Source organism: Mauremys mutica, chromosome 15, assembly GCF_020497125.1.
Source record: "Mauremys mutica isolate MM-2020 ecotype Southern chromosome 15, ASM2049712v1, whole genome shotgun sequence".
Lineage (NCBI taxonomy): Eukaryota > Metazoa > Chordata > Testudines > Geoemydidae > Mauremys > Mauremys mutica.
Genome location: NC_059086.1, coordinates 11,049,738 through 11,076,099, shown reverse-complemented (window position 1 = coordinate 11,076,099; position 26,362 = coordinate 11,049,738). Strand labels below are relative to the sequence as shown.

Below are 26,362 nucleotides of genomic sequence, written 5' to 3'. Positions count from 1 at the left end.
TCCCTCCCTCCCTGCCGTGAAAGCAACGGCAGACAATCATTTTGCACCATTTTTCAGCCCAGACGCCATAGCACTGGGATCATGGAGCCCGCCCAGAAAACCACAGCAATTATGAGCACTTTAAACACCACGCACATTATCCTGGAGTATATGCAGAGCCAGAACCTGCTAAAGCAAAACCAGGGGAGGAGGTGACGGCAGCGCGATGATGAGAGTGATGAGGAAATAGACATGGACATAGACCTCTCACATAGACCTCCCAGCAATGTGCAAATCATGGTGTTAATGGGGAAGGTTCATGCCGTAGAACGCCAATTCTGGGCCCGGGAAACAAGTACAGACTGGTGGGATCGCATAGTGTTGCAGGTGTGGGACAATTCCCAGTGGCTGCAAAACTTTCCCATGCATAAGGGCACTTTCATGGAACTTTGTGACTTGCTTTCCCCTGCCCTGAAGCGCCAGAATACCAAGATGAGAACAGCCCTCACAGTTGAGAAGAGAGCGGCGATAGCCCTGTGGAAGCTTGCAATGCCAGACAGCTACCGGTCAGTCAGGAATCAATTTGGAGTTGGCAGATCTGTGGGGGCTGCTGTGATCCAAGTAGCCAACACAATAAAAGAGCTGCTGATATCAAGGGTAGTGACTCTGGGAAACGTGCAGGTCACAGTGGATGGCTTTGCTGCAATGGGATTCCCTAACTGTTGTGGGGCGATAGACAGAACCCATATCCCTATCTTGGCACCGGAGCACCAAGCCAGCGAGTACATAAACCGCAAGGGGTACTTTTCAATGCTGATGCAAGCACTGGTGGATCACAAGGGACGTTTCACTAACATCAAAGTGGGATGGCTGGGAAAGGTACATGATGCTCGTGTCTTCAGGAACTCTAGTCTGTTTCAAAAGCTGCAGGAAGGGACTTTCTTTCCAGACCAGAAAATAACCATTGGGGATGTTGAAATGCCTATAGTTATCCTTGGAGACCCTACCCCTTGATGCCATGGCTCATGAAGCCATAACAGGCAGCCTGGACAGTAATCAGGAGCCGTTCAACTTTAGGCTGAGCAAGTGCAGAATGGTGGTAGAATGTGCATTTGGACATTTAAAAGCGCGCTGGCGCAGTTTACTGACTCGGATAGGCCTCAGCGAAACCAATATTCCCATTGTTATTACTGCTTGCTGTGCGCTCCACAATATCTGTGAGAGTAAGGGGGAGACATTTATGGTGGGGTGGGAGGTTGAGGCAAATCACCTGGCCGCTGATTACACGCAGCCAGACACCAGGGCGGTTAGAAGAGCACAGCAGGGCGCGGTGCACATCAAAGAAGCTTTGAAAACCAGTTTCGTGACTGGCCAGGCTACGGTGTGAAAGTTCTGTTTGTTTGTCCTTGATGAACCCCTTCCCCACCCTCCCCGGTTCACTCTACTTCCCTGTAAGCTAGCCACCCTCCCTTCCCCCCTTCAATCACCACTTGCAGAGGCAATAATGTCATTGTTAATTCACATTCATGATTCTTCATTAATTCATCACACAAATAGGGGGATAACTGCCAAGGTAGCCCGGGAGGGGTGGGGGGAGTAGGGAAGCATCGGGTGGGGTGGGGGAGGAGGGAAGGACAAGGACACACTGCACTTTAAAACTTTAAAACTTATTGAAGGACAGCCTTCTGTTGCTTGGGTAATCCTCTGGGGTGGAGTGGCTGAGTGGCCAGAGGCCCCCCCACCGCGTTCTTGGGCATCTGGGTGAGGAGGCTATGGGACTTGGGGAAGAGGGCTGTTGGTTACACAGGGGCTGTAGCGACGGTCTGTGCTCCTGCTGCCTTTCCTGCAGCTCAACCATACGCTAGAGCATATCAGTTTGATGCTCCAACATGTCGTCCTGAGTGTGCTTTTTTTGCCTTCTAATCTTCACTAGCCTCTGCGAAGGAGAAACATTTGCAGCTGCTGGAGGAAAAGGAAGAGGTGGTAGTTAAAAAGACACATTTTAGAAAACAATGGGTACACCCTTTCACGTTAAACCTTTCTGTTCACATTACACAGCACATGTGCTTTCGTTACAAGGTCGCATTTTTCCTCTTATATTGAGGGCCTGCGGGTTTGGTGTGAGAGATCACTCACACAGTGCCAGGCAACAGAATTCAGCTTGCAGGCAGCCATGGTAAGCCACAGTCTTTTGGCTTCTTTAGCCTTCATAACATGTGGGAATGGATTCAAACAGCAGCGCCCTCATTTCCCATACCAAGCGGACATTGGGTTTGTCATTTAAAACGGGATGGCAATTTAAAAGGAGGGGCCACGGTTTCCAGGTTAACGTGCAGCACAAACCCAACCCTCCCACACCCCCGCCAGTTCTCTGGGATGATCACTTCCCCCTTTCCCCCACCATGTGGCTAACAGCAGGGAACATTTCTGTTCAGCCGAGCAGGAACGGGCACCTCTGAATGTCCCCTTAATAAAATCACCCTATTTCAACCAGGTGACCGTGAATGATATCACTCTCCTGTGGATAAAAAAGAGGGATAAGGAATGGATGTTGTCTTTATGCCAGCAAACACCGGGACAATACGCTGTCAGGCTTTGTTATGCAATGATTCCAGACTACGTGCTACTGGCATGGCATGGTAAAGTGTCCTACCATGGCGAATGGAATAAGGCAACACTCCCCAGAAACCTTTTGGAAAGGCTTTGGGAGTATATCGAGGAAGCTTTATGGAGATGTCGCTGGAGGATTTCCGCTCCATCCCCAGACACGTTAATAGACTTTTCCAGTAGCTGTATTGGCCGCGAATGCCAGGGCAAATTAATCATTAAACACGCTTGCTTTTAAACCATGTGTAATATTTACAAAGGTATACTCACCAGAGGTCCCTTGTCCTCCTTCAGGGTCCGGGAGCCTGCCTTGGGTGGGTTTGGGGGTTACTGGCTCCAGGTCCAGGGTGATAAACATATCCTGGCTGTTAGGGAAACCGGTTTCTCTGCTTCCTTGCTGTGAGCTGTCTTCAATGTCTTCATCATCATCTTCCTCATCCCCAAACCCGCTTCCGTGTTGCGTGATTCTCCATTGATGGAGTCAAAGCACAGGGTTGGGGTAGTGATGGCTGCACCCCTTGGCATGGCAGGCAGCTCAGCGTAGAAGCGGCATGTCTGCAGCTCTGCCCCGAACCTTCTGTTTGCCTGTCTGGTTTTGTGGTAGGCTTGCCTTAGCTCCTTAATTTTCACGCAGCACTGCTATGCATCCTTGTTATGGACTCTGTCCTTCATGCCCTTTTCCTGTCTACCTGGCCAGTGCATCTGAGTTGAGAGTGCTGTCCAGAGCGGTCACAATGGAGCACTCTGGGATAACTCCCGGAGGCCAATACTGTCGAATTGCATCCACACTACCCCAAATTCGACCCGGAAAGGCCGATTTGAGCACTAATCCCCTCGTCGGAGGTGGAGTAAAGAAATCGATTTAAAGAGCCCTTTAAGTAGAAAAAAAGGGCTTTGTTGTGTGCACGGGTCCAGGCTTAAATCAGGGTGATGCTGCTAAATTTGACCTAAAATCATAGTGTAGACCAGGCCTTAGCCATTGCATTCCTTAGGACTGTTCATGGTGTAGGATACCAATCCACAGGGCCGGCTCCAGGCACCAGCCTTGCAAGCAGGTGCCTGGGGCGTCCAATGAAGAGGGGAGTGGCACGTCCGGGCTTTCGGCAGCAATTCGGTGGCGGAGCTGTCACTCCCTCTCAGAACGAAGGACCTGCCGCTCATCGCGATCGCTGCTTTTTTTTTTTTTTTTGCTTAGGGTGGCAAAAATGCTAGAGTCGGCCCAGTGTATGGCATAGGGGCATGAACTGACATGTCTTGAGCATTACAGAACTCCAGTTAAACTGATTGGCTGTAAGGGCCCTTTGGGGCGATAGCTAGGAAACCCCCCAGAGCTGGCAAAGAACTGAACTGTTCTCCCCACTGCCACATCACCAAAGTTTGTCCAAGTGGAACTGGGTACAGCTAAGCATATGGTTATGCCACAGTCACTGGGTGTGACTACAGCTCAAGGGGACATGCCTGAGCTAGCTTTAATCTCACTAGCTCAGTTCCTGGAGTGGAGCGGTGAAGCTGCAGCACCACTGGCTAGTCCTGGGATTAATTATCCTGGGTTCTGGGCTGGTTCATGCAGCCTGGATTGACGCTTGTGCTGCTGCAGGACTGGAGCTAGCGAGATTAAAGAGCTCACAGGCAATGACTGCAGCCTGGACATTCCCTGCGTCTCTGGCCCATTGTGCCTCAGGGAGAGTCAGTGCCTCCAGCAGCCCTGGAGAAGGGTGGGCGCTGTGTCATGCTTGAGCAGCAGTGGAGTTGCAATCACATGGCCATGCACTTCCTGAGCACTAGGACTATGATAGTGAATGGCCCTTTCACCACGACAAAGGTTCTCACATGATCTCACCACACACATATTCACCCCCATGCTGGCGGGACACAGTGACACCTTCCCATATTGTTCAGCTTTCCCTGCATCATACAGTGACACCGGAGAAGGAAGGGAAGGATCAGCCTGGGGAATTTCAAGAGGGAATAATGAGAAATCAGTTGTCTTGTATTTCTGAGCATCTGTGTCTATTTTGATTGCTGTTCTCATTTCAGATCAGGCCCTGTGACTCTTCCCACCGCAGCTACCAGAGGCATGGAGCTACGGGAACAGCTCTCCAGCTGCTTGTTCTGTGCCATACTCCTAGCAACAATTCCCTTTTCAGGTAAAAGCATTGTCCATAAAACACATCTCTGCAGCACAGAATCCCTGGGGGAAGATGCTGAAATCTGCACAAAACCCCTGCTGGTATCTGTGTTTCAGCAGAGAAAATGATTTTGTTTGTGTTACTGAGATACAAACAGGTGATTCAGGAGACATTGAGGATATGGTCCTGGAAGCATCTGGGTGCTCTCAGCTCCTACTGAGCTCAGCATCTCACAGCAGGTTCTCAGCACCTTGCAGTTTCAGAGCCGTTATTAGCCCTGGTTTCTCCAGTGAGATGCTGAGCTCATCATGGACCTGCAGTCAGGACGAGGTGGAGCTGTGCTACTTGTGAGCTCTGGGAATCTGCCCCAACTCTAGCCATCAGAGAAAGGTGACCAGTGCAAAGCCTTTAGTGTAGAAAAGTAAAAACACAATTTGGCTTGGTTGAACTTATCCCAGCTTAAAACGACATGCTGCACTAGTGGAAATTGCATCTTGTTCTGTTTATATTTTGAGCAGGGGTGGCCAACCTGAACCTGAGAAGGAGCCAGTATTTACCAATGAACATTGTTAAAGAGCCATAGTAATTGGTCAGCAGCCCCCCATCCGCTGCCCCCCTCCAGTCCCGAATACCTCCCACCCACCAGCAGCCCCGCCAATCAGCACCTCCCCCTCCCTCCCCATGCCTCCTGCCCGCCACAATCAGCTGGTTTGCAGTGCACAGGAGACTCTGGTGGGGAGGGGGGAGAAGCGAGGGAATGGTGGAAAGGGCCGAGTAGTGGCAGAACCTGGGGCAGAGCAGGGGGTTGAGCAGTGAGCACCGCACAGCACACTGGAAAGTTAGCATCTGTATCTCCAGCCTCAGAGTCATTGCCTATGCAAGGAGCCGCATATTAACCTCTGAAGAGCCACATGCGGCTACCAAACTACAGGTTGGCCACCCCTGATATGGAAGGTTGCGCTGGTGGCTGATGGCTGGAATCAGGGCATACAGAGGGTTGACATTTTCATTTGAAACTTCTTTTTTCAATAGGAAAATGTCCTTTTCCCCACAATGACCATTTCCTGAAAAAAAAATCATCTTTCAACAGACCTCTTTTTCCCCTTCCTCCATTCCCTCCTCTTATTTCCTATTTTATAAGGGAAAAAGGAGAAAAGTGAGAAAAAACACTGATGCTGCTTCCCCCCCAAAAACAAACAAAAAATCTTCTCTTTAATCAAAACATAGGGAAAATTTGAATTGTTTCACATTGAAAAAAAAAAAAGATTTTTTTCTACATTTTTTGAAACATGTCTTAACATTTTTCAACAAGCTCTCGTAGGCCTGGAATCGCCCAGGGAGGCTCTTGTTAATTATTTGGCACATTTGATCAATTATACAATGTCTTGTACTCCAATGGTGCAATAACAAAACTGAACTTCATTGTTCTCTGACTCCCATCTCTCAGCCCATCGGCTATGATTGGGGCTGAGTGACATCTTTCCACCACTTTCAGTCTTTAACCAGCTTCACAGCATCGTTTGTTTTTAAAACTTTTCTACCCAATGTATTCTCAATCTTTCTCTATTTCTAGTTCCTTGCACTCTGGCATGTATCACTGTACATAGTATCCTTTTCAGGCCCATTCCTGACACATATCAAATCATCACAGTTATCCTTCGTGAATCTTCTGGAACACGGTTGGTTCTTGCCTTACCCATTTTCTTATCACTTCACTTTTTATTTTCTGCAGTCTAGAAACAATCTGTATTCCCTCCAGCCTGTTCATTTCTGCAGGCAATATCTTCCATGAGTTGGCTTGTCTCATACTCCAGCATTGGATATAAACTGTTCAGGAAGGACAGGCAGGGCAGAAAAGGTGGGGGAGTTGCGTTGTACGTAAGAGAGCAGTATGACTGCTCAGAGCTCCAGTATGAAACTGCAGAAAAACCTGAGAGTCTCTGGATTAAATTTAGAAGTATGAACAACAAGGGTAATGTCGTGGTGGGAGTCTGCTACAGACCACCGGACCAGGGGGATGAGGTGGACGAGGCTTTCTTCCAGCAACTAACAGAAGTTGCTAGATCACAGGCCCTGGTTCTCATGGGTGACTTTAATCACCCCGATATCTGCTGGGAGAGCAATACAGCGGTGCACAGACAATCTAGGAAGTTTCTGGAAAGTGTAGGGGACAATTTCCTGGTGCAAGTGCTGGAGGAACCAACTAGGGGAAAAGCTCTTCTTGACCTGCTGCTCACAAACAGGGAAGAAATAGTAGAGGAAGCAATAGTGGATGGGAACCTGGGAGGCAGTGACCATGAGATGGTCGAGTTCAGGATCCTGACACAAGGAAAAAGGGAAAGCAGTAGAACAGAGACCCTGGACTTCAGAAAAGCAGACTTCGACTCCCTCAGGGAACTGATGGGCAAGGTCCCCTGGGAGAATAACATGACGGGGAAAGGAGTCGAGGAAAGCTGGCTGTATTTCAAATAAACCTTATTGAGGTTGCAGGAACAAACCATCCCGATGTGTAGGAAGAAAAGTAAATATGGCAGGCGACCAGCTTGGCTTAACAGTGAAATCCTTGCTCATCTTAAACACAAAAGAACAGCTTACAAGAAGTGGAAAATTGGACAAATAACCAGGGAGGAGTATAAAAGTATTGTTCAGGCATGCAGGAGTGAAATTAGGAAGGCCAAATCACACTTGGAGTTGCAGCTAACCGGAGATGTTAGGAGTAACAAGAAGTGTTTCTTCAGGTATTTAGCAACAAGAAGACAGTCAAGGAAAGTGTGGGCCCCTTGCTGAATGAGGGAGGGAACCTAGTGACAGAGGATGTGGAGAAAGCTAGTGTACTCAATGCTTTTTTTGCCTCTGTCTTCACAGACAAGGTCAGCTCCCAGACAGCTGCACTCTGCAGCACGGTATGGGGAGGAGGTGACCAGCTCTCTGTGGAGAAAGAAGTAGTTCGGGGCTATTTAGGAAAGCTGGACGAGCACAAGTCCATGGGGCCGGATGCGCTGCATCCGAGGGTGCTGAAGGAGTTGGCCAATGAGATTGCAGAGCCATTGGCCATTATCTTTGAAAAATCATGGCGATCGGGGGAGGTCCCGGATGACTGTAAAAAAGCTAATGTAGTGCCCATCTTCAAAAAAGGGAAGAAGGAAGATCCAGGGAACTACAGGCCAGTCAGTCTCACCTCAGTCCCTGGAAAAATCATGGAACAGGTCCTCAAGGAATCAATCCTGAACCACTTAAAGGAAGGGAAAGTGATCAGGAACAGTCAGCATGGATTCACCAAGGGCAAGTCATGCCTGACTAACCTAATTGCCTTCTATGACGAGATAACCGGCTCTGTGGATGAGGGGAAAGCAGTGCATGTACTATTTCTGGACTTTAGCAAAGCTTTTGATACAGTCTCCCACAGTATTCTTGCCAGCAAGTTAAAGAAGTATGGGCTGGATGAATGGACAGTAAGGTGGCTAGAAAACTGGCTAGATGGTCGGGCTCAACGGGTAGTGATCAATGGTTCCATGTCTAGTTGACAGCCGGTATCAAGTGGAGTGCCCCAGGGGTCGGTGCTGGGCCCGGTTTTATTCAATATCTTCATTAACGATCTGGAGGATGGTGTGGACTGCACCCTTAGCAAGTTTGCAGATGACACTAAACTGGGAGGAGTGGTTGATACGCTGGAGGGTAGGGCTAGGATACAGAGGGACCTAGACAAATTAGAGGATTGGGCCAAAAGAAATATGATGAGGTTCAACTAGGACAAGTGCAGAGTCCTGCACTTAGGACGGAAGAATCCCATGCACTGCTACAGACTAGGGACCGAATGGCTGGGCAGCAGTTCTGCAGAAAAGGACCTAGGGGTTACAGTGGACGAAAAGCTGAATATGAGTCAACAGTGTGCCCTTGTTGCCAAGAAGGCTAATGGCATTTTGGGTTGTATAAGTAGGGGCATTTCCAGCAGATCGAGGGATGTGATCATTCCCCTCTACTCAGCACTGGTGAGGCCTCATTTGGAGTACTGTGTCCAGTTTTGGGCCCCACACTACAAGAAGGATGTGGATAAATTGGAGAGAGTCCAGCGGAGGGCAACAAAAATGATTAGGGGACTGGAGCACATGACTTATGAGGAGAGGCTGAGGGAACTGGGATTGTTTAGTCTGCAGAAGAGAAGAATGAGGGGGGATTTGATAGCTGCTTTCAACTACCTGAAAGGGGGTTCCAAAGAGGATGGATCTAGACTGTTCTCAGTGGTAGAAGATGACAGAACAAGGAGTAATGGTCTCAAGTTGCAGTGGGGGAGGTTTAGGCTGGATATTAGGAAAAACTTTTTCACTAGTAGGGTGGTGAAGAACTGGAATGGGTTACCTAGGGAGGTAGTGGAATCTCCTTCCTTAGAGGTTTTTAAGGTCAGGCTTGACAAAGCCCTGGCTGGGATGATTTAGTTGGGTTTGGTCCTGCTTTGAGCAGGGGGTTGGACTAGATGACCTCCTGAGGTCCCTTCCAACCCTGAGATTCTATGATTCTATGATTCATTCCATCCTCCGCAGCGGTATCAGCAAAGCCCTTGTCTCATACATTCTGAGCTTCTTTGTTACAAACATGTCTTTAGCTTTCCAGATATGGTGCAGTTTTCTTGTTATATCATTTTCACAATTCCCTATCTTTGATACTTGTCATAAAGATGCACCATTTTCCCACTTCTTCTAGTTCTTTGTCTCTGACTTTGATCTTTACCTCTTCTTCTTGTCTTCTTCCAATTGCCATAATTTTTGTCTTCCCTGTGCTGATGCCTAGTCCAAAGTTTCTACTTTCCTGGTCTAACTTACCAGTAATTCTCTGTAAATCTGCCTTGGTCAATGCTATGAGATCAGTATCATCTGGGAAGCTAAGGTTTTTAATAATAATGTAACCCTTCTGCCCATCTGAGTTGGCAGCAACTAGGGCCGGGTTCAGTATCTAGGGGTTCCGTTTCAATAACACAATGCAAAACCGGCTCGAGCCCCCACCCAGTGACCTGGGACAATTACATAGCGCCTTCGGGCGCCTCTAAGAGGCAATACTTCCCTTCTCACAAGCACAGAGTCTGAGTGTAACAAAATCCTTTTAATAAAGAAGGGAAACAATGTGGCATTATGTTGGGGAAACTCCACAAACAGGATTCATAACACAAACCATGAGCAGAGTCTTAAGTCCAGCAACCCAAAAGATCACCCAAAGTCCCAAAAGTCCAACAACCCAAAATTCTCTGTCCCTGGTCAATGCAGCACCAGAGTTCAAAAAGTTATTTGCAGAGTTTTACCCCCCCACTCCTGGGTGGAAATGTGGGGGGGTCCTTAAAGGGCACCTTACGTGGTCCGAGGCTGACTGCCACACCTTTCCATGGGGTTCTGCTGCACCCTTCACCGTGAGCCGCTCCACTCCACCAGCCATCCCATGAACTGCTCCACTCTGCCAGCTGCTCTGCTCCACCAGCCGTCCCATGAGCCACTCCAGCTGTCCCACAAACTGCTCAACTCTTCTCCATCAGCTGTCCGGCAAGCCACACCAACCTTCCCACAAACTGCTCCACTCTGCCAGCCACTTAGCAATAGATCTTCAGCCCCTCCCACCCCACACACTAGTTAACACAGCACTCAGTGATTTTAGCTCTTACTGATTTCCGCTTGTAATAGGGGAGCCCCAGTGCAGGTGCACCATTGGGCCAAAGTGAATTCAGCTCAGCAGCCTCTAACTAGACTCCTAATGGAATCAAAATTAGCTCTGATATTCAACAGTAGAGAGAGAAGGTGGTGCAGTTGGTGTTTCAGGCCCTCAAACATACCATACCATCAAATACCCATCACCAGCCTCTCCCAGTTCACTGGGTTTTGGAACCCATGTCCCTTGTATAGCAAGTGGTACTTAGTTGATGGTGAGTCCCTCCATCATAAAACAGTTCCACTGGCCTTGATTCACATAATCAGAGTAACAACACTTTATTCTTCCTGCCCCAATAAAAATGAAACTGGGGATCCCATAGCAGCCAAAGTGACCATTTCGGGCAGCTGTGGGCTCATGCCAGGTGGGGTGGATGTGCCTGTGCAAACAAGATCAGCCCCTGAAGTTCTTTTGCACAACTCACCACAATTCACCACCAAATCAGGGCCGCCCAGAGGATTCCGGGGGCCCAGGGTCTTCGGCGGCGGGGGGCCCTTCCGTTCCGGGATCCGCCCCGAAGACCCGCGGCCGGAGCCCCCCGCCGCCGAATTACCGCCGAAGCGGAATCCGCCGCCGAAGCGCAGCCCGGTCTTCGGCGGTAATTCGGCGAGGGGGGCCCCCGCCGCGGGTCTTCGGCGGCGGGTCCTGGAACAGAAGGGGCCCCCCGCCGCCGAAGACCGGGCTGCGCTTCGGCGGTGGCGGCGGGTCCCGCTTCCCCCCCCCGGCCCCCGCCCCGGCCCCAGCCTCTTACCCCCGGCTCCCTCCTCGCCCGGAGTCTCAGCGCCTCGCCGGAACAGCGGCAGCGTGTGGCCGGTGGGGCCTGAGCTCCGTCCCGCTCAGAGCCACGTGGTGAGGGGGCGGGGCTGGGAGCTCCACACCGAGCGGAGGGAGCGGAGCTCCCAGCCCCGCCCCCTCACCATGCGGCTCTGAGCGGGGTGGGGCTCAGAGGCTCGGCCGGAGACTCGGCACTTGATGCGCTGAGGCTCCAGGAGACGGGCGGAGGCGGAGCCTCTGCTCTTCTCTTGGGGGCCCCTGCGGAGCCCGGGGCCAGGGGCAAATTGCCCCCTTTGCCCCCCCCTCTGGGCGGCCCTGCACCAAATGTCAGGGTAGAGCTCATCCTGACTCTGCTTACATCAAGAATAATCTTATATCCTTATTACTCTTTAATTTATGAAGATAGATTCCTACCTCACCACTTGGAATTCATGACTATTACAGACACCAGGGTACGATTACACTGTAGCCGGAGGACTGATTGCAACTAAGGTAGGAATACCTCTGCTATCCTGAATCTCGCTAGCCTGGAAGACACAGCAGCATGAACCCCTCTGTGAGTTAGGAATGTGAGTATGTATCTAGAGTTCCAGGAGAGCTTATACAGCTAATGTCCATGCCCCATGTGTTCATTGCTCTTTTTAACAAGGCTAGCTAGATTCAAGCTAGCACTGGCATATCTACTGAACTGCAGTCACACCTCCAGTTGCATCATGGACACTCCCTCATTTAAGTTTGCTTCTTTCAGAGAGTTTTGAAGTCATCTCGTCCCCAGCTGTCACGGGGATCATCGGCCAGGATGTGGTCTTACCCTGCCAGATCTCCACCAGGACACAGCCGGACAATATGGAAGTGCAGTGGAAGAAAATTATTCAGACACATATAGAGAGTGTCTATGAATACAGAGCCCAAACAGGCAAGGATGTGCCAGGACAGAAATACCAGGGCCGGACTGTGCTGTTGAAGGATGCATTCACCTCTGGGAATGTGTCTTTAAAGCTGAAGAATGTCCAACCAGCTGATCGTGGAATATACATCTGCATTGTGAAGTCTAACGAGTGGAGCGATGCTGCTGCAACCAAGCTTAAAATTTCAGGTTGGTGATTTCATTGGGCCTGGTCAGATTTTGCCTGTCCAAGATGTAGATGTGCCATGTGGAGAGGGAAGAAGGAGCCTTGTCCCTCTCTGCAACCTGTATAAAGGCCAGGCAGAACTCCAGTCCCTGTCCCTCACAGTGCCCTGAGGGTGCTGAGCAGGAGGCAGGCCCATAGCTCTGCCCTACATGAACCAGCCCGTGGAGTTTCCACCAATCTCTGCAAGGGGCTGCAAGCTGTATATAGCAGCCTGTGTACACCTAGGCGCTGTGGTGTACGACAACTCCTCACCGGCCCCTTACTCTAAACTGTGCCTGTACGGGGCAACTGAGCCCTAAACGCAGAGAGTATGAAACACTGGGCCTGGTTTTCAGTCACACCAAAGACTCCATATGCTGCACTGGTATTGTAAAGGGGTCTTAAAGTGGACAGAAATGGGCCCTTGAGAATAGGCCCTGGGCAGGTCTCTGGCTGGCTTAATGGCTCTGCACCCATTCAGTACCCAGCCTCCAACAGAAGGACAGATTAGGATGTGTTAGGCACCTGGGCAGAGCACAATGCACCATGGATATCCTCTGCTTACCACGGCCCTTGGGGACCAGCTGCTCTAACTTACACCAGGGGGCTGGGCAGGCCCTACCTGGCCACTGAATAGAGAGAGAGTGAAGGTGGGTTAAAGGCCTTTCTCTCTTCCATCCTTGACCCAAGTGCAGGGACTAGGGAGTGGAGAAACAGGCCCAGCCCACTGAGGTCCCTGTCTAAGTGTTTATCTGGACTTCAGTGTAGACTCACACTACAGCGACAGGAGGGGTTCTATACTGCGGTTAGGTTGGCTTAACTGCATCACTCAAGGGCCGGTTCCCACCGGTTCCCAAGAACCGGTTGGTAAAATTAGACCTCCGTGGAGAACCGGTTGTTAAAGGGACAGGGGGTGGGCAAAGAACTCCAGTCCATGGGCTGGACCATCCTGTTGCTCCCAGGATTCCCAGATGGGGAGGCTGAGGCTTGGCAAGGTGGTGGTGGTGGCGTGGGGAGGAGGGCTTCTGCAAGCTCCAGGGCTGGCCAGAGGGGAGGGGAGGGGGCAAGTGTGGCAATTGGCCTGGGCCCTTTGGGGGCCCCTGCCCCCATGAGGATGTCTCCCCTGGGCCCTTTCCCGCTTCCTCCACCCCGCAGAGCCGCAGCATGGCCAGCAGCTGGGCAGCTCAGCTGAGCTCCTGAGTCGTCCTGCTGCTTCGAGTTGCTGGCAAGGTAAGGGGGGGCTGCAAGCTCCAGGGCCGCCGGGGGGCAAGTGGGGAAATTTTCCCAAGGCCCTGCAGGGGCCCCCAGCCCCACAAGTATGTGTTCCCCCCGCCCTGGCCCCTCTCCCACTCCCCCCCTTTAAATCAGAACTTTTTATAGGGAACCGGTTGTTAAGATTTTGACAGCTCATCACTGCTCAAGGGTGTGGATTTTTCACCCCCCTGAGCAATATAGCTGGGTCAACCTAACTCGCCATGACTTGAAATCCCCTGAAGAAGCAGGTGGACAATTTCTTTGAACTCCAGCAGGAAAAACACAGAAATTGGAACAGTGCCCTGAGTTAAAAATAAAGCCATAACAAAGGGACAATGCTGTTTCCCTGAAAATAGTCCCTTCTGAATATCTCTCTTCTTGCTTTAGCTGTTGCTTCTATGTCCATTGATGTGCTGGGTCCCCAGGACCAGGGGATTGACTTAGCCTGCAGGTCATCAGGGTGGTTCCCCAAACCTTAATTCCACTGGGTTACAAAGAATGGGCAGGATCTGCAGCCTGTGACCAAAACAGAGCAGGATCATGAATTTCTGTACAGTGTTCTGAGCCATATCACAACCCTGGGAGAGGAAACTGGACAAATCAGCTGTGTTATACAGAACAGCTTGTAACAGATGACTGGCCGATAGCTAATGTAGCAACACTTTTATTTAAAAAAAGACTTCAGAGGTGATCCTGGGCATTTACAGGCTGGTAAGTCTAACTTCAGTACCAGGCAAATTGGTTGAAACTATAGCAAAGTGCAGAATTCTCAGACACTTGGGGAAGAGTCAATGCAGCTTTTGTAAAGGGCACTCATACCTCATCAATTCTTTGAGGGAGTCAACATGTGGACAAAGGTGATGCAGTGGATACAGTATAGTTAGATTTTCAGAAAGCCTTAGACAAGGTCTCTCACCAAAGGCTCTTAAGCAAAGTAACCCATTATGGGATAAGAGGGAAGGTCCTCTCATAGATTAGTAACTGGTTGAAAGACAGGAAAGAAAGGGAAGGAAGAAGTGTTCAGTTTTCAGAAGGGAGAGCGGTAAATAGTGGGTTCAGCCAAGGATCTGTACGGGGACCTGTGCTGTTCAACATCTTCATAAATGATCTGGGAAAGGAGGTGAACAGTGAGATGGCAGAATTTGCAGATGTTCATGTTAATTCTTTTTGCTAACATTTGTATTATCTCTCTTAGCCTAACTTTGCAAAGATACATGGCAGTCTTGGTTAACTATTCTTTAGCGTAACGTAGAGTTTCAGGCCTCTGTGTTAATAGATGTAATATAACAATTTTTGAATGCTGCATCCAATGAATTCCAGAATTTCAGGGAGTGTTCTAGATATCAGTGGGCAGAACCCTGTCAATGTTGGGGGAAATCTGAACACTGGAAAGGGCAAATGGAGGACACATGGATCGCCTAGCACTTGGATAGCAGAGCTAGCATAGAACGTTCAACCACTTCTATAATTGTCTGTAGATCAAAGAACCAGTTGATGGCATAAATAACACCTTTCAGCATAACAACTCCCCCATCTCATCTTTGCCCTATGTCCCAATAGAATTTAAAAATGGTGAAATGCTAAGAGAGAAAGGAAAGAAGAGAGTAAGATTTTCCCTCCCAGAAACCCCTGAGAAGAGCACTGGTAAGTCTGCATTCTTTGTTGTCTACTTTCAATAACACCAACATATTTATTATGATAGATTATGAGTAATATAATAATAATAAAAGGTAAGAACCATTGGGGAACTTCAGTCTAGACACACACTACAGCAACAGAAGGGGTTCTCCCGTCACTGTAGTGAATCCATCTCCCTGAGAGGTGAAAACTAGGTTGAGAGAAGAATTCTTGTGTACAGCTTGTGCTGTCTAGCCTGAAAGAGAGAGAAAAGAAGAGAGAAAGGAGAATAAGACTGTGGGGATAGGAAGGTGGGAATGGGGATGTATGTGAGGAGAAGGGCAAGGGGCTGCACAGAGGACCTCCAGCATGCAGGGCCCATGGGGCACTTGACTTGGGGACAGAGCGGATGGAGGGACACACAGATTCCCTTGCATGGGAAAGGTTAGGTGGCTGCAGGGAGTCTCTGAAATAGAGGGGAATGGGATGGGGTCCCACAGGGAGTTGTGTGGGGATGAAGAGATGCAAGGAGCCCCTGGTGCATGCAATGATCTCAGCCTGCATAAACTATGGACGGTGTGATCCCCCAACCCTAGTTTACACGGGCCTGAGGCACGTGAGGTGCTAAGAACCCACAACTCCCAGTGACGTCAGGGTAACTCCGGGAAGCTGGTTAGCATGTGTGTAGGGTCTTTTCTTGTTTTCTTAAAACAATACTCCCTTAAACACAATGCACTTTCCTATCACACCATTTGCCAAAACACATAAAAGAAAAGACGTGATTAGCTAAAGTACACAAAAAATCTCACCCTTTCTCTATAGGAAACAGACACCATGATTCTTACAAGGTAGAGGAAATAATCATTTGTCACAATGGAAATTATTTGATTAGTACAATGTGGGCACTCTCTCCCTCACTGGGGCATCTGATCTATTTCCCACCCCAGGGCACATATATGAATGCACAGTTTTGAGGAAACAATGTGTAAAACATTTTCTTTCTTTTTCCCCCCCAGAAACCTGTGAGAAGAGCACTGGTAAGTCTGTATTCTTTATTCTCTACTTTCAGTCACCCCAAAATGTTTATTATGATAGATTATGATATATCTTGATTTTAGCAAAGCTTTTGATACGGTTTCCCACGGTATTCTTGCCAGCAAGTTTGAAAAGTATAGATTGGATGAATGGATTATAAGATGGATAGAAAGCTGGTAGATTGTCGGGCTTAACGGGTAGTGATCAACGGCTCAACGTCTAGTTAGCAGGTGGTATCAAGCGGAGTACCCCAGGGGTAAGTCCTGAGGCCAGTTTTGTTCAACATCTTTATTAATGATCTGGATGATGGCATGGATTGCACCCTCAGCAAGTTCACAGATGACACTAAGCTGCGGGGAGAGGTAGATATGCTGGAGGGTAGGGATAGGGTCCAGAGTGACCTTGACAAATTGGAGAATTGGGCCAAAAGAAATCTGATGAGGTTCAACAAGTACAAGTGCAGAGTCCTGCATTTAGGACAGAATAATCCCATGCAATGCTACAGTCTGGGGACCGACTGGCTAAGCAGCAGTTCTGCAGAAAAGGACCTGGGAATTACAATGGACGAGAAAATGGATATGAGTCAGCAGTGTGCCCTTGTTGCCAAGAAGGGTAACAGCATATTGGCTGCATTAATGGGAGTATTGCCTGCAGATCTAGGGAAGTGATTATTCCCCTCTATTCGGCACTGGTGAGGCCACATCTGGAGTATTCCATCCAGTTTTGGGCACCCACTATGGAAAGAATGCGGACAAATTGGTGAGAGTCCAGTGGAGGGCAGTGTTTGTTTGTTTTGAAATCTTGCCGGGTCTGTATCCATTTTGTCCAATTCATTTATCAAATAATTTAAATTGTGCTTCCAGAAATCACATACAACAAAAGACCCCAAACAACCTAGAATTGTTCTCTGTCTTTAAAATGGAAAGGCACTTCTGGATCAGCACAAATCTATGTGTGGGATATTTTCAGTAACTAATTACCTTTTTTTTTTTGTCTTGTTCTACAGAAAAAATGGTTACGGCTATCTTAGCTCTACTCCTGGTCATGATCGTCATCGGGATCATATTCCTCATTTACTGTTGTTGCAGTAGGAAAATTTTCCTTCTACATTTCTAGACTTTCTTCATATTTATCGTATACAACCAAATTCTATGTAAATAATGCAGCAAAGAGTCTTGTGGCATCTTTTACAGATCCAGACTAACACGGCTACCCCTCTGATACTGTGTAAATAATGTATGTGACAGATAGGCTACTTCTGATCTAAACAAAATAATGCATTCCTCTTTATTTCTTGGCATCAAGGGGAATATTTGGTGAGGAGGGGCTGCAGTCTTTGGCCCACCACTTGCAAATGGTATAAATTATTACTAGAAACAGGCTCAAGAATTGGAACCACTTTTTGACTCAGCCCCTCACATATTTGTGGGTGTTGGGCTCCATTATTTTGGTTCAGTGCATTATAGACAGACAAACCATGAAATTTGTCTCTGGATCCAGATTTAAATTCCATCCCACCCCCACCCTGAGCAAAGGAGAAAGGAGACCTCATTTTACAAAGCAAGCCCAGGAAAATAACATCTCCCCATACCCAATTGATAGGGTGCTCCAAGACCAGGAGGAATTTCAGCATATATCCGATGGTATTTCCTGTGGTAAACCCTATGCTTCGGGGAAGGGGTAGGGCAAGGTTTCTTCTAACACTGACAATAATGTCAGGTACAAAGCCAGCTCCCCCTTAACCATGGTCTACACTATACAGTTAGGTTGACATAAGGCAGCTTATGTCAACCTAACTACATTGGTGTACACACCACAGACTTGCTCGGCTGTTGTAAGTGCCCTACTACTCTGAGATAATAACTCCACCTCCACGACAGGCATAGGGATTATGTAGATTTAGTTAGGGTGAGGCAGTGTCCATGTAGAAGCTGCTTCTACACAACCAGACTAACACGGCTACCCCTCTGATACTAGTGTCCATGTAGGCAGTTCCATTAAATTGACAAGAAAGTCCTCCCGCTCCCAGCTGGGCTGCTGCTTGGGCTCCCTGCTCCAAGACAGGCTTCACCCGCCCCCCCATTCCCCGTTCCCTGCTCCCAGCCAGGCTGTTGCCCAGGCTCTTCACTTCCTGCCCAGAGCTTGATTGCTCCAGAGGCCCCAGCTCCCCACTTCCTGGTGGGAACCTGGCTGCACCGAGGCTCCCAGGTTCCCCATCGGGAGTCCTGGCAATTGTCCCATTCACAGCAGGGAGTGGGGAGGTGAGAGCCCAGGCAATTGCCACAATCCCATTGGGGAGCATGGAGCCGAAAGTGGGGGGGGGGGGCACTGCAGAGCAGAGAGCAGGGATTGGGGGAAGCTGGGCTTCCAGTGGGGAGCATGGAACTGAGAGCAGGTGCGGGAGGGCAGCTGGCGGGAAGCCAGGAGGCAGCTGTGCTCCTGGTGGGGAGTGAGCAGCCAATGCCCAGGAGGCTGCCGTGCTTCCGGCAGGGCTTGCGAAACCGGGGCGGGGGGGCGGGGAGAGCCACCGGGCTCACAGCAGGATGGAGAGTTGGAAGCAGGCAGCTGGCAGGGACCCTCGGGTAGCTGGGCTCCCGGCAGAGAGCTGAGCTAAGAGCTCAGGCTCTCAGCTCCCCACACTGTCCCTCCTAGGTCAGTGGAAGAGCTCATGGTGAGGACATGCACCACCGACTGAAGGAGGGTCATGTGGACATGAACCACTGCAGTAATTGCGATGGTGGCTATAAAATGACCTAATATAGGTCGACTTAAGTTTATAGTGTAGACATGCCCACAGTGTCTGAGACCTAACGTTGCCTCCGTGGGGCAATATCCTCTTGCTGAAATCCTTTCTTGAGTGGTGGTGGTGTGGGGCGGTGACAGCCCATCTGGACATTCTACAGCAGGGAGATGGAAGAGGAGAGTTGGTGTTAGAGGATGGGTGTTCCAGGAATCCCAAACACACTGGTGCAACCAGAGGCCTTGATCCTGGCAATTGTTCCACACAGCATCAGGGTGTGTCTCGAAGGATGTGAGATTGGGGCCATAATGCCTGGGTATCCTTAAGTGTTTTCATCAGGACTCACACACTGCACTCTTGTCAGGGCAAGCAAGGTACCGAGCCAGTGCATGTGACCCATGTCCATATAGGGCTTTCCTCACGTAGTGCAGATGTTTCTTTTTTTGAATGACGGGAAAGAGGAGATTATAGCTACCGACCTGGGGCTAGATTATCAAAGGTGTTGAGGCACTTTAGATGCCTACATCCAAAATTCAGGTCCTCAAAACCCCTCTCTGTTGCCGCCTGACCCTGTAATTGTCTGAAGTTTCTCAACACATGCATTTCCATTGGAAAAGTCCCCATGATGCCTATGTTTCTGCTGATGGCATATGCAAAGCCACCTAAATCCAGGGGAACAAGTGCCTAAGCACACACCAAAGACTTAGCAGGATAGTCAGATTAAGCCCATAGCCCAGCAGACCAGGCCTTGCACAAAATGATGCCAGAAGAGGAGGTGTCACTAACGTCCTTATAGCCATCAGCTCGCTGGTTGGACCACTCACCCAAAATGTTGGACACCCAGATTCAACTCCCTCTTCTACCTGACAGGAGCAGAGAGTTAGTGGACTTTGACCACTCCCTTCTCCTCAGCATTTCCTATTGGCTAGCTTAGGCATTTCGCTTCACGGCATGCTGGCTTTTGTGTAGCCCATTCTTAGGCACCTAACTCTCCACATGCATTGTTAGGGAATGTGGGTGCCTAACTCCAGGTTGTACACTGCACTGGGAGGCAGGGCATCTAGAGATTAGGTTTTGCAATGCTGAGTCACAGTCCTTTGTGCAGCTCATTTTAAAATATATAGTAGACTTACTACCCTGCTAGGTGATTTCTATTGAATAACACTGAGATCCTGTTTAAAAAACACACATCACTCCCTATCTCTGGGACTTTAGAATTTTAAGGCTGTAGGGTTTTAGGTAATGAGTAATTGCCATGGGTATTTTCATATATTATCTCTGACTTTATTTTAGGAAACAGAAGTACAGATCCTGAAAAAGGTAATAAATGGGGCAGATCAATGTAAAGTTTTGCCAAGTATTTATGTTTATTCAAATATAACATATATATATATATATATATATGCCCTCACTTAGTGTAGACACATTTCTTTTTCTGCATGATGCAGTTTGCTAAATTAGGAAAGAGGAGGTTATAGTTACTGACCTGAGGCTAAATTCACAAAGGAGTTGAGGCACTTTAGATCCCTACATCCAAAATTCAGATCCTCAAAACCCTTTCTCTGCTACTGCCTGACCCTGTAATTGTCCAAAGTCTCTTGATATCGGTATTTCCATTGGAAAAGTCCCCATGATGCCTACATTTCTGCTGATGGCATATGCAAAGCCACCTAAATCCAGGGGACCAGGTGCCTAAGATCACACCTAAGCCTCAGCAGGATAGTCAGACTAAGCATTGCCCAGCAGACCAGGCCTTGCACAAAATGATGCCAGAAGAGGAGGTGTCACTAATGCCCTTATAGCCATCAGCTCACTGGTTGGACTACTCACCCAAAATGTTGGACACCCAGATCAACTCCCTCTTCTACCTGACAGGAGCAGAGAGTTAGCATTGGGTTCTAGTCTCCCCCACAACCCTTTTCAGGGGAGCGTCGTAACCACTGGGGTAGTCTGGGACAAAGGTCACACCCTTCTCCTCTCAGGCAGAGAAGGGACTTGAACATAGATCTGTTAGTAAAAGGTGGGATTTAGACCTGTAGCTCTCAGAGAGGGCTCATGGCTGTTGGTCCTCAATGGACTTTGGCCACTCCCTTCTCCTCAGCATTTCCTGTTGGCTAGCATTTCCCTTCACCGAATGCTGGCTTTTGTGTAGCCCGTTCTTCAGCACTTAACTCTCCCCATGCACTGCTAGGTGATTTCTATAGAATAACACTGACATCCTGTTTAATAAACACACACCACTCCCTATCTATGGGGCTTTAGAATTTAAAGGCTGTAGGGTTTTAGTAATGAGTAATTCCTATTTGTATCTCTGTGGGTGTTTTCATATATTATCTCTGCCTTTTATTTTTTAATAGGAAACAGAAGGAGAGATCCTGAAAAAGGTAACAAATGGGGCAGATCAATGTACAGTTTTGCCAATTATTTATGTTTATTCAAATATATATATATATATATATATATATATATATATATATATATATATATATATATATATATATATATGAAACAAATTGTATTTTTCTGGTAAGCAGAAAAATAGTATTTGTTGTGACTACTAATTTCCCAGACGTGTATGTAACCAGTGAATTAGCCAATTGGTTCCATACTTTTTTGGAAATTTTAGGAAAAATCCCCTCAGCTGTTTTTGAGACATTAAAATTACATTTTCCCTCAATATTTTAAGAACATTGTTCCTCCTAAAGGGTTAGATTTGGACTTTACATTGAGGCTTAGTATGGGTCAGTGCATAGCCACACTGTCCCAACAGCAAAGCAGGTAGAAACTGGATTCAGAAAGGTACCACATTGTGTGTTTCAATGAGACAGTTACACTCTCCCTCCCATGAACTGTCCCAGCAGAGAGAGGGAGAGAGGAAGAGACAGACACAAGAGGCAAAGGCCTCTGAACATGCCTGGAATCCTGGGAGGGGTAAATAAGTACAGAGTAACACAAGGTAAACAATAGCCAGTGCAGGCAGAAAATGGGCAAGTCTGAAGACATCTGGCATTAAATGCACTCCAAGTATTCAAATTAGGACACTTGATTCTGGCCCCCATGCACTACTAAGGCAACATACAATGACTGTGGTTGAGTTACAATAGGCCAAGGAAGGATTCCCCTGGTGCAGCCACAGCATAGCCCCATGCAGCTCTATACTGCTGTCTCTAAACTGTGATGTCAGGGGAATGCCCAAGGGTGGACTTGTAGTACACAGTCTACAGGGGATTCTGGGCTACAATACATCCCATTTCACACCCAATGCAGCTTACTTAGGTGTACCTGAGCTACTTAGTACATGCCTAGGGTCCTGGGTGGAATTTTACTCAGGTGTCTAGCCCCTGCAGCCTCCCACACCACCATGACTACATTGCTATTTTTAGCTAGTTTGGATATGTCTACACATGCTCCTATTGCACGTCCTGATTGCAGTGTAGACATATCCTTAGTCATCATGCTTGATCCTAGACAGAAGTAACTTGGGTGCATATTTTCAAAGGTTGTGTTGGGTGCTGAAGTCTTCTGAAAACTTGGCCACAGGAGGTGACACAGTAGGTCTCTCATTAATTCAGGGTCAGTTTATGCTATATTCCTGTCCTATTCATGACACCTTAACCTCATACAGGCAACACTACACCAGCCATGGGTGGGGACTAGATCCAACCATGGGATGTTTCTGCAATAAAGAACTTTTGGAAAACATAGACCAAGTCTTTATTACTTTGAATGCTTCGGGCTTGACCTTCAGTTTGAGAAAAGAAGACTGAGGAGGGATCTGATAGTTTCCAAAGATTTTAAGGGCGGCTATAAACAGGAGGTGATCAATTGTTCTTCATCTCCACTGAAGGTGGAACCAGGAGCAATGGGCTTAATCTGCAGCAAGGGAGATTTAGGTTAGATATTAGGAAAATCTTTCTAATTCTAAAACTAATTAAGCTCTGGAATTAGCTTCCAAAGGAGATTGTCCCCATCACTGGAGGTTTTTAAAAACAGGTTGGACAAAAAGCTGTCAGTGATGGTCTAGGTTTACTTGGCCCTGCCTTAGTGCAGGGAATTGGACTTGCTGATCTCTCAAGGTCCATGCCAGTCCCACATTTCTATATCATTGCACCAATTTATTCCATCTGAAGATCTGGTCCATATGTCCATAACATATAATAGCAGAGGGATATTTCTGGGGACAATATGAAAGTGCTGCAATAAATATTCAATGTAGATTGTCAGTGCTCATATGTGATATTCCCATTAAACATTCTAATCTTCTCTGTGTTGCTTTGCTTTCTTTTGAAGGGCCACTCATCAGTGCAGAAGAAGGTAGATATGATATTTCAAATCTATATGTAAAAAGATGAGAAACCTATTTCTGTCTCACAATAATATGTAGAGTTCATTACACTTTCCCTAGATTTCTTGAAAGCAAATGCAAAATGTTTTGCTTTTCATTAGTATAAATTGGAGTTGTCAATGCAACTTATTGTATGGGACACATCTTCATAGATACATTGTGTGATGGACACCCTCTAATGAACAGTCACTCCACCTTACCTCCCATTCACAACTGCATAAACCCCCCCGGAGCAGCTACTACAATTGCTTGCATGGAAAAACATTATTGGGGAAGCATGTGTATTGTTAGCTGCCTTTAGTGCTCTATATCGGTGGTTCCCAAACTTTTTTCCTCCAAGGATTCCTTTGGCATCTGACTAAATTTCCTGGACAACTTTCATTTTTTATACATAAATTTCATGTTGCTATTGTTATTCTGTTAGGTTAATTTATTATTTTAAAATATATGTTTTCTAATTAAAATAAGAATCACAAAGGAACCAAAAAGAAACAGTCGGCAATCATTACAAGTTATCACATCAGCCTTATTTTCATTTTAACTAACATTATTTTGTGGTGTAGTTCTGAATGGGCAAGTACTGGTGGTACCAAAATGCCCCCATCAGTGTGGGAATGCCCCCCAGAAGTATGATCTTTCACGCATGGTATGTGAGAGGTCACAATGTCTGAAGGACGTCATACATTGTATGCAAAAAAAGTGCCAGAATACTTTTCCGGCACATTCAGGTCCCACTGCAGTACTCCTTAAGGGACAGACCCCCACATAACCCAGGGCAGACCCCACTCCCTGCAGAGGTCCGGGAAACCTACTTCTGAACGACTGCTCTATTTATTTGGTCTTTTCTGAAGAAGAAAAAAACCCACTGTGCTTCTTGGGATGGATTGATTTTAATCAAAGGTATCAAAATCCCTGTTTTTAATCATGATTTAAATAAGGAAGCCTTGATTTAAATAATCAATTTTACTTGGTTTTGTATTTGTACTTAGTTATTTTCCTAAAGAAAAGTTGATTCTTATTTATTTGTAACCACTAAAACATGTTGATTTGCATCTATATATATCTAGTTTTTATACTAAATTTGATCCTTCTTGTCACTATTCCGGAGCATGTACTATAGCTATACATTAATTTAAATAGCTTGATTATAGAATCATAGAATCATAGAATAACAAGGTTGGAAGGGACCTCAGAAGGTCATCTAGTTTAATCCCCTGCTCAAAGCAAGACCAATCACCAACTAAATCATCCCAGCCAGGACTTTGACAAACCTGATCTTAAAAAGCTCTAAAGAGGGAGATTCCACCACCTCCCTAGGTAACCCATTCCAGTGCTTCACCACACTTCTAGTGAAAGTTTTTTCCTAATATCCAACCTAAACCTCCCCCACTGCTACTTGAGACCATTACTCCTTGTTCTGTCATCTACCACTGAGAACAGTCTAGACCCATCCTCTTTGGAACCCCCTTTCAGGTGGTTGAAGGCAGCTCTCAAATCCCCCCTCATTCTTCTCATCTGCAGACTAAACAATCCCAGTTCCCTCAGCCTTTCCTCAGAAGTCATGTGCTCCAGCCCCCTAATCATTTTTGTTGCCCTCCGCTGGACTCTCTCCAATTTTTCCACATCCTTCTTGTAGTGTGGAGCCCAAAACTGGACACAATACTGCAGATGAGGCCTCACCAATGCCGAATAGAGGGGAACGATCACATCCCTTGATCAGCTGACAATGCTTCTACTTATACAGCCCAAAATGCTGTTAGCCTTCTTGGCAATAAAGGCATACTGTGGACTCATATCCAGCTTCTAGTTCACTGTAATCTCTAGGTCCTTTTCTGCAGAACTGCTTCCTAGACATTCAGTCCCTAGTCTGTAGCAGTGCATGGGATTCTTCCGTCCTAAGTGCAGGACTCTGCACTTGTCCTTGTTGAATCTTATTAGATTTCTTTTGGACCAATCCTCTAATTTGTCTAGGTCCCTCTGTGTCCTATCCCTGCCCTCCAGCATATCTACCACTCCTCCCAGTTTAGTGTCATCTGCAAACTTGCTGAGGATGCAATCCACAGCATCCTCCGGATCATTAATTAAGATATTGAACAAAACCGGCCCCAGGGCCGACCCTTGGGGCACTCTGCTTGATACCGGCTGCCAGCGAGATATGGAGCCATTGGTCACTACCCGTTGAGCCTGATGATCTAGCCAGCTTTCTATCCACCCTATAGTCCATTCATCGAGCCCACACTTCTTTAATTTGCTGGAAAGGATACTGTGGGAGACCGTACCAAAAGCTTTGCTAAAGTCAAGGAATAACACATCCACAACTGTCCCCTCATCCACAGAGCTAGTTATCTCATCATAGAAGGCAATTATGTTAGTCAGGCATGACTAGCCCTTGGTGAATCCATGCTGACTGTTCCCGATCACTTTCCTTTCCTCCAAGTGCTTCAAAATTGACACCTTGAGGACCTGATTTGGCCTTCCTCATTTCACTCCTGCATGCCTGAGTAATATTTTTATACTCTTCCCTGGTCATTTTTCCAATCTTCCACCTCTTGTAAGCTTCTTTTTTTGTGTTTAAGGTCAGCAAAGATTTCACTGTTAAGCCAAGCTGGTCACCTGCTATATTTACTATTCTTTCTACACATCTGGATGGTTTGTTCCTGAAACCTCAATAAGGATTCTTTAAAAAACTGTCAGCTCTCCTGGACTCCTTTCCCCTTCATCTTATTCTCCCAGGGGATCCTGCCCATCAGTTCCCCGAGGGAGTCAAAGTCTGCTTTTCTGAAGTCCAAGGTCTGCATTCTGCTGCTCTTCTTTCTTCCTTGTGCCAGGATACTAAACTCATCCATCTCATGGTCACTGCCTCCCAGGTTCCCATCCACTTTTCTCTGCCTACTAATTCTTCCTGGTTTGTGAGCAGCAGGTCAAGAAGAGCTCTGTCCCTAGTTGGTTCCTCTAGCATTTGCACCAGGAAATTGTCCCCTACACTTTCAAAAAACTTCCTGGATTGTCTGTTCTCCGCGGTATTGCTCTCCCAGCAGATATCGGGATGATTGAAGTCCTCCATGAGAACCAGGCCCTGTGA

At 47.5% G+C, this 26,362-nt stretch overlaps 1 protein-coding gene across 1 annotated transcript; it reads left to right on the top strand.

Moving 5' to 3' along the window:
* Positions 1-81: 81 nt before the first annotated feature.
* Positions 82-26,362, top strand: LOC123350515 (butyrophilin-like protein 10). Its single transcript, XM_044989131.1, has 8 exons — positions 82-191; positions 4,624-4,733; positions 11,926-12,273; positions 15,104-15,187; positions 16,177-16,197; positions 17,202-17,282; positions 20,229-20,255; positions 26,319-26,362. Exons 1-8 carry the CDS (start codon positions 82-84, stop codon positions 26,360-26,362), a joined length of 825 nt encoding a protein of 274 aa, XP_044845066.1.

What these genes read in the sequence shown, in the direction of transcription:
- LOC123350515 (XM_044989131.1), top strand. Translation starts at nt 82, where the DNA reads ATGGAGCCCGCCCAGAAAACCACAGCAATTATGAGCACTTTAAACACC. An exon ending in AACCAAGCTTAAAATTTCAG is followed by an intron (nt 12,274 to 15,103) that starts GTTGGTGATTTC and finishes ATGTCCCAATAG; the next exon opens with AATTTAAAAATGGTGAAATG. An exon ending in AAGTACAGATCCTGAAAAAG is followed by an intron (nt 20,256 to 26,318) that starts GTAATAAATGGG and finishes CTCTCCCAGCAG; the next exon opens with ATATCGGGATGATTGAAGTC.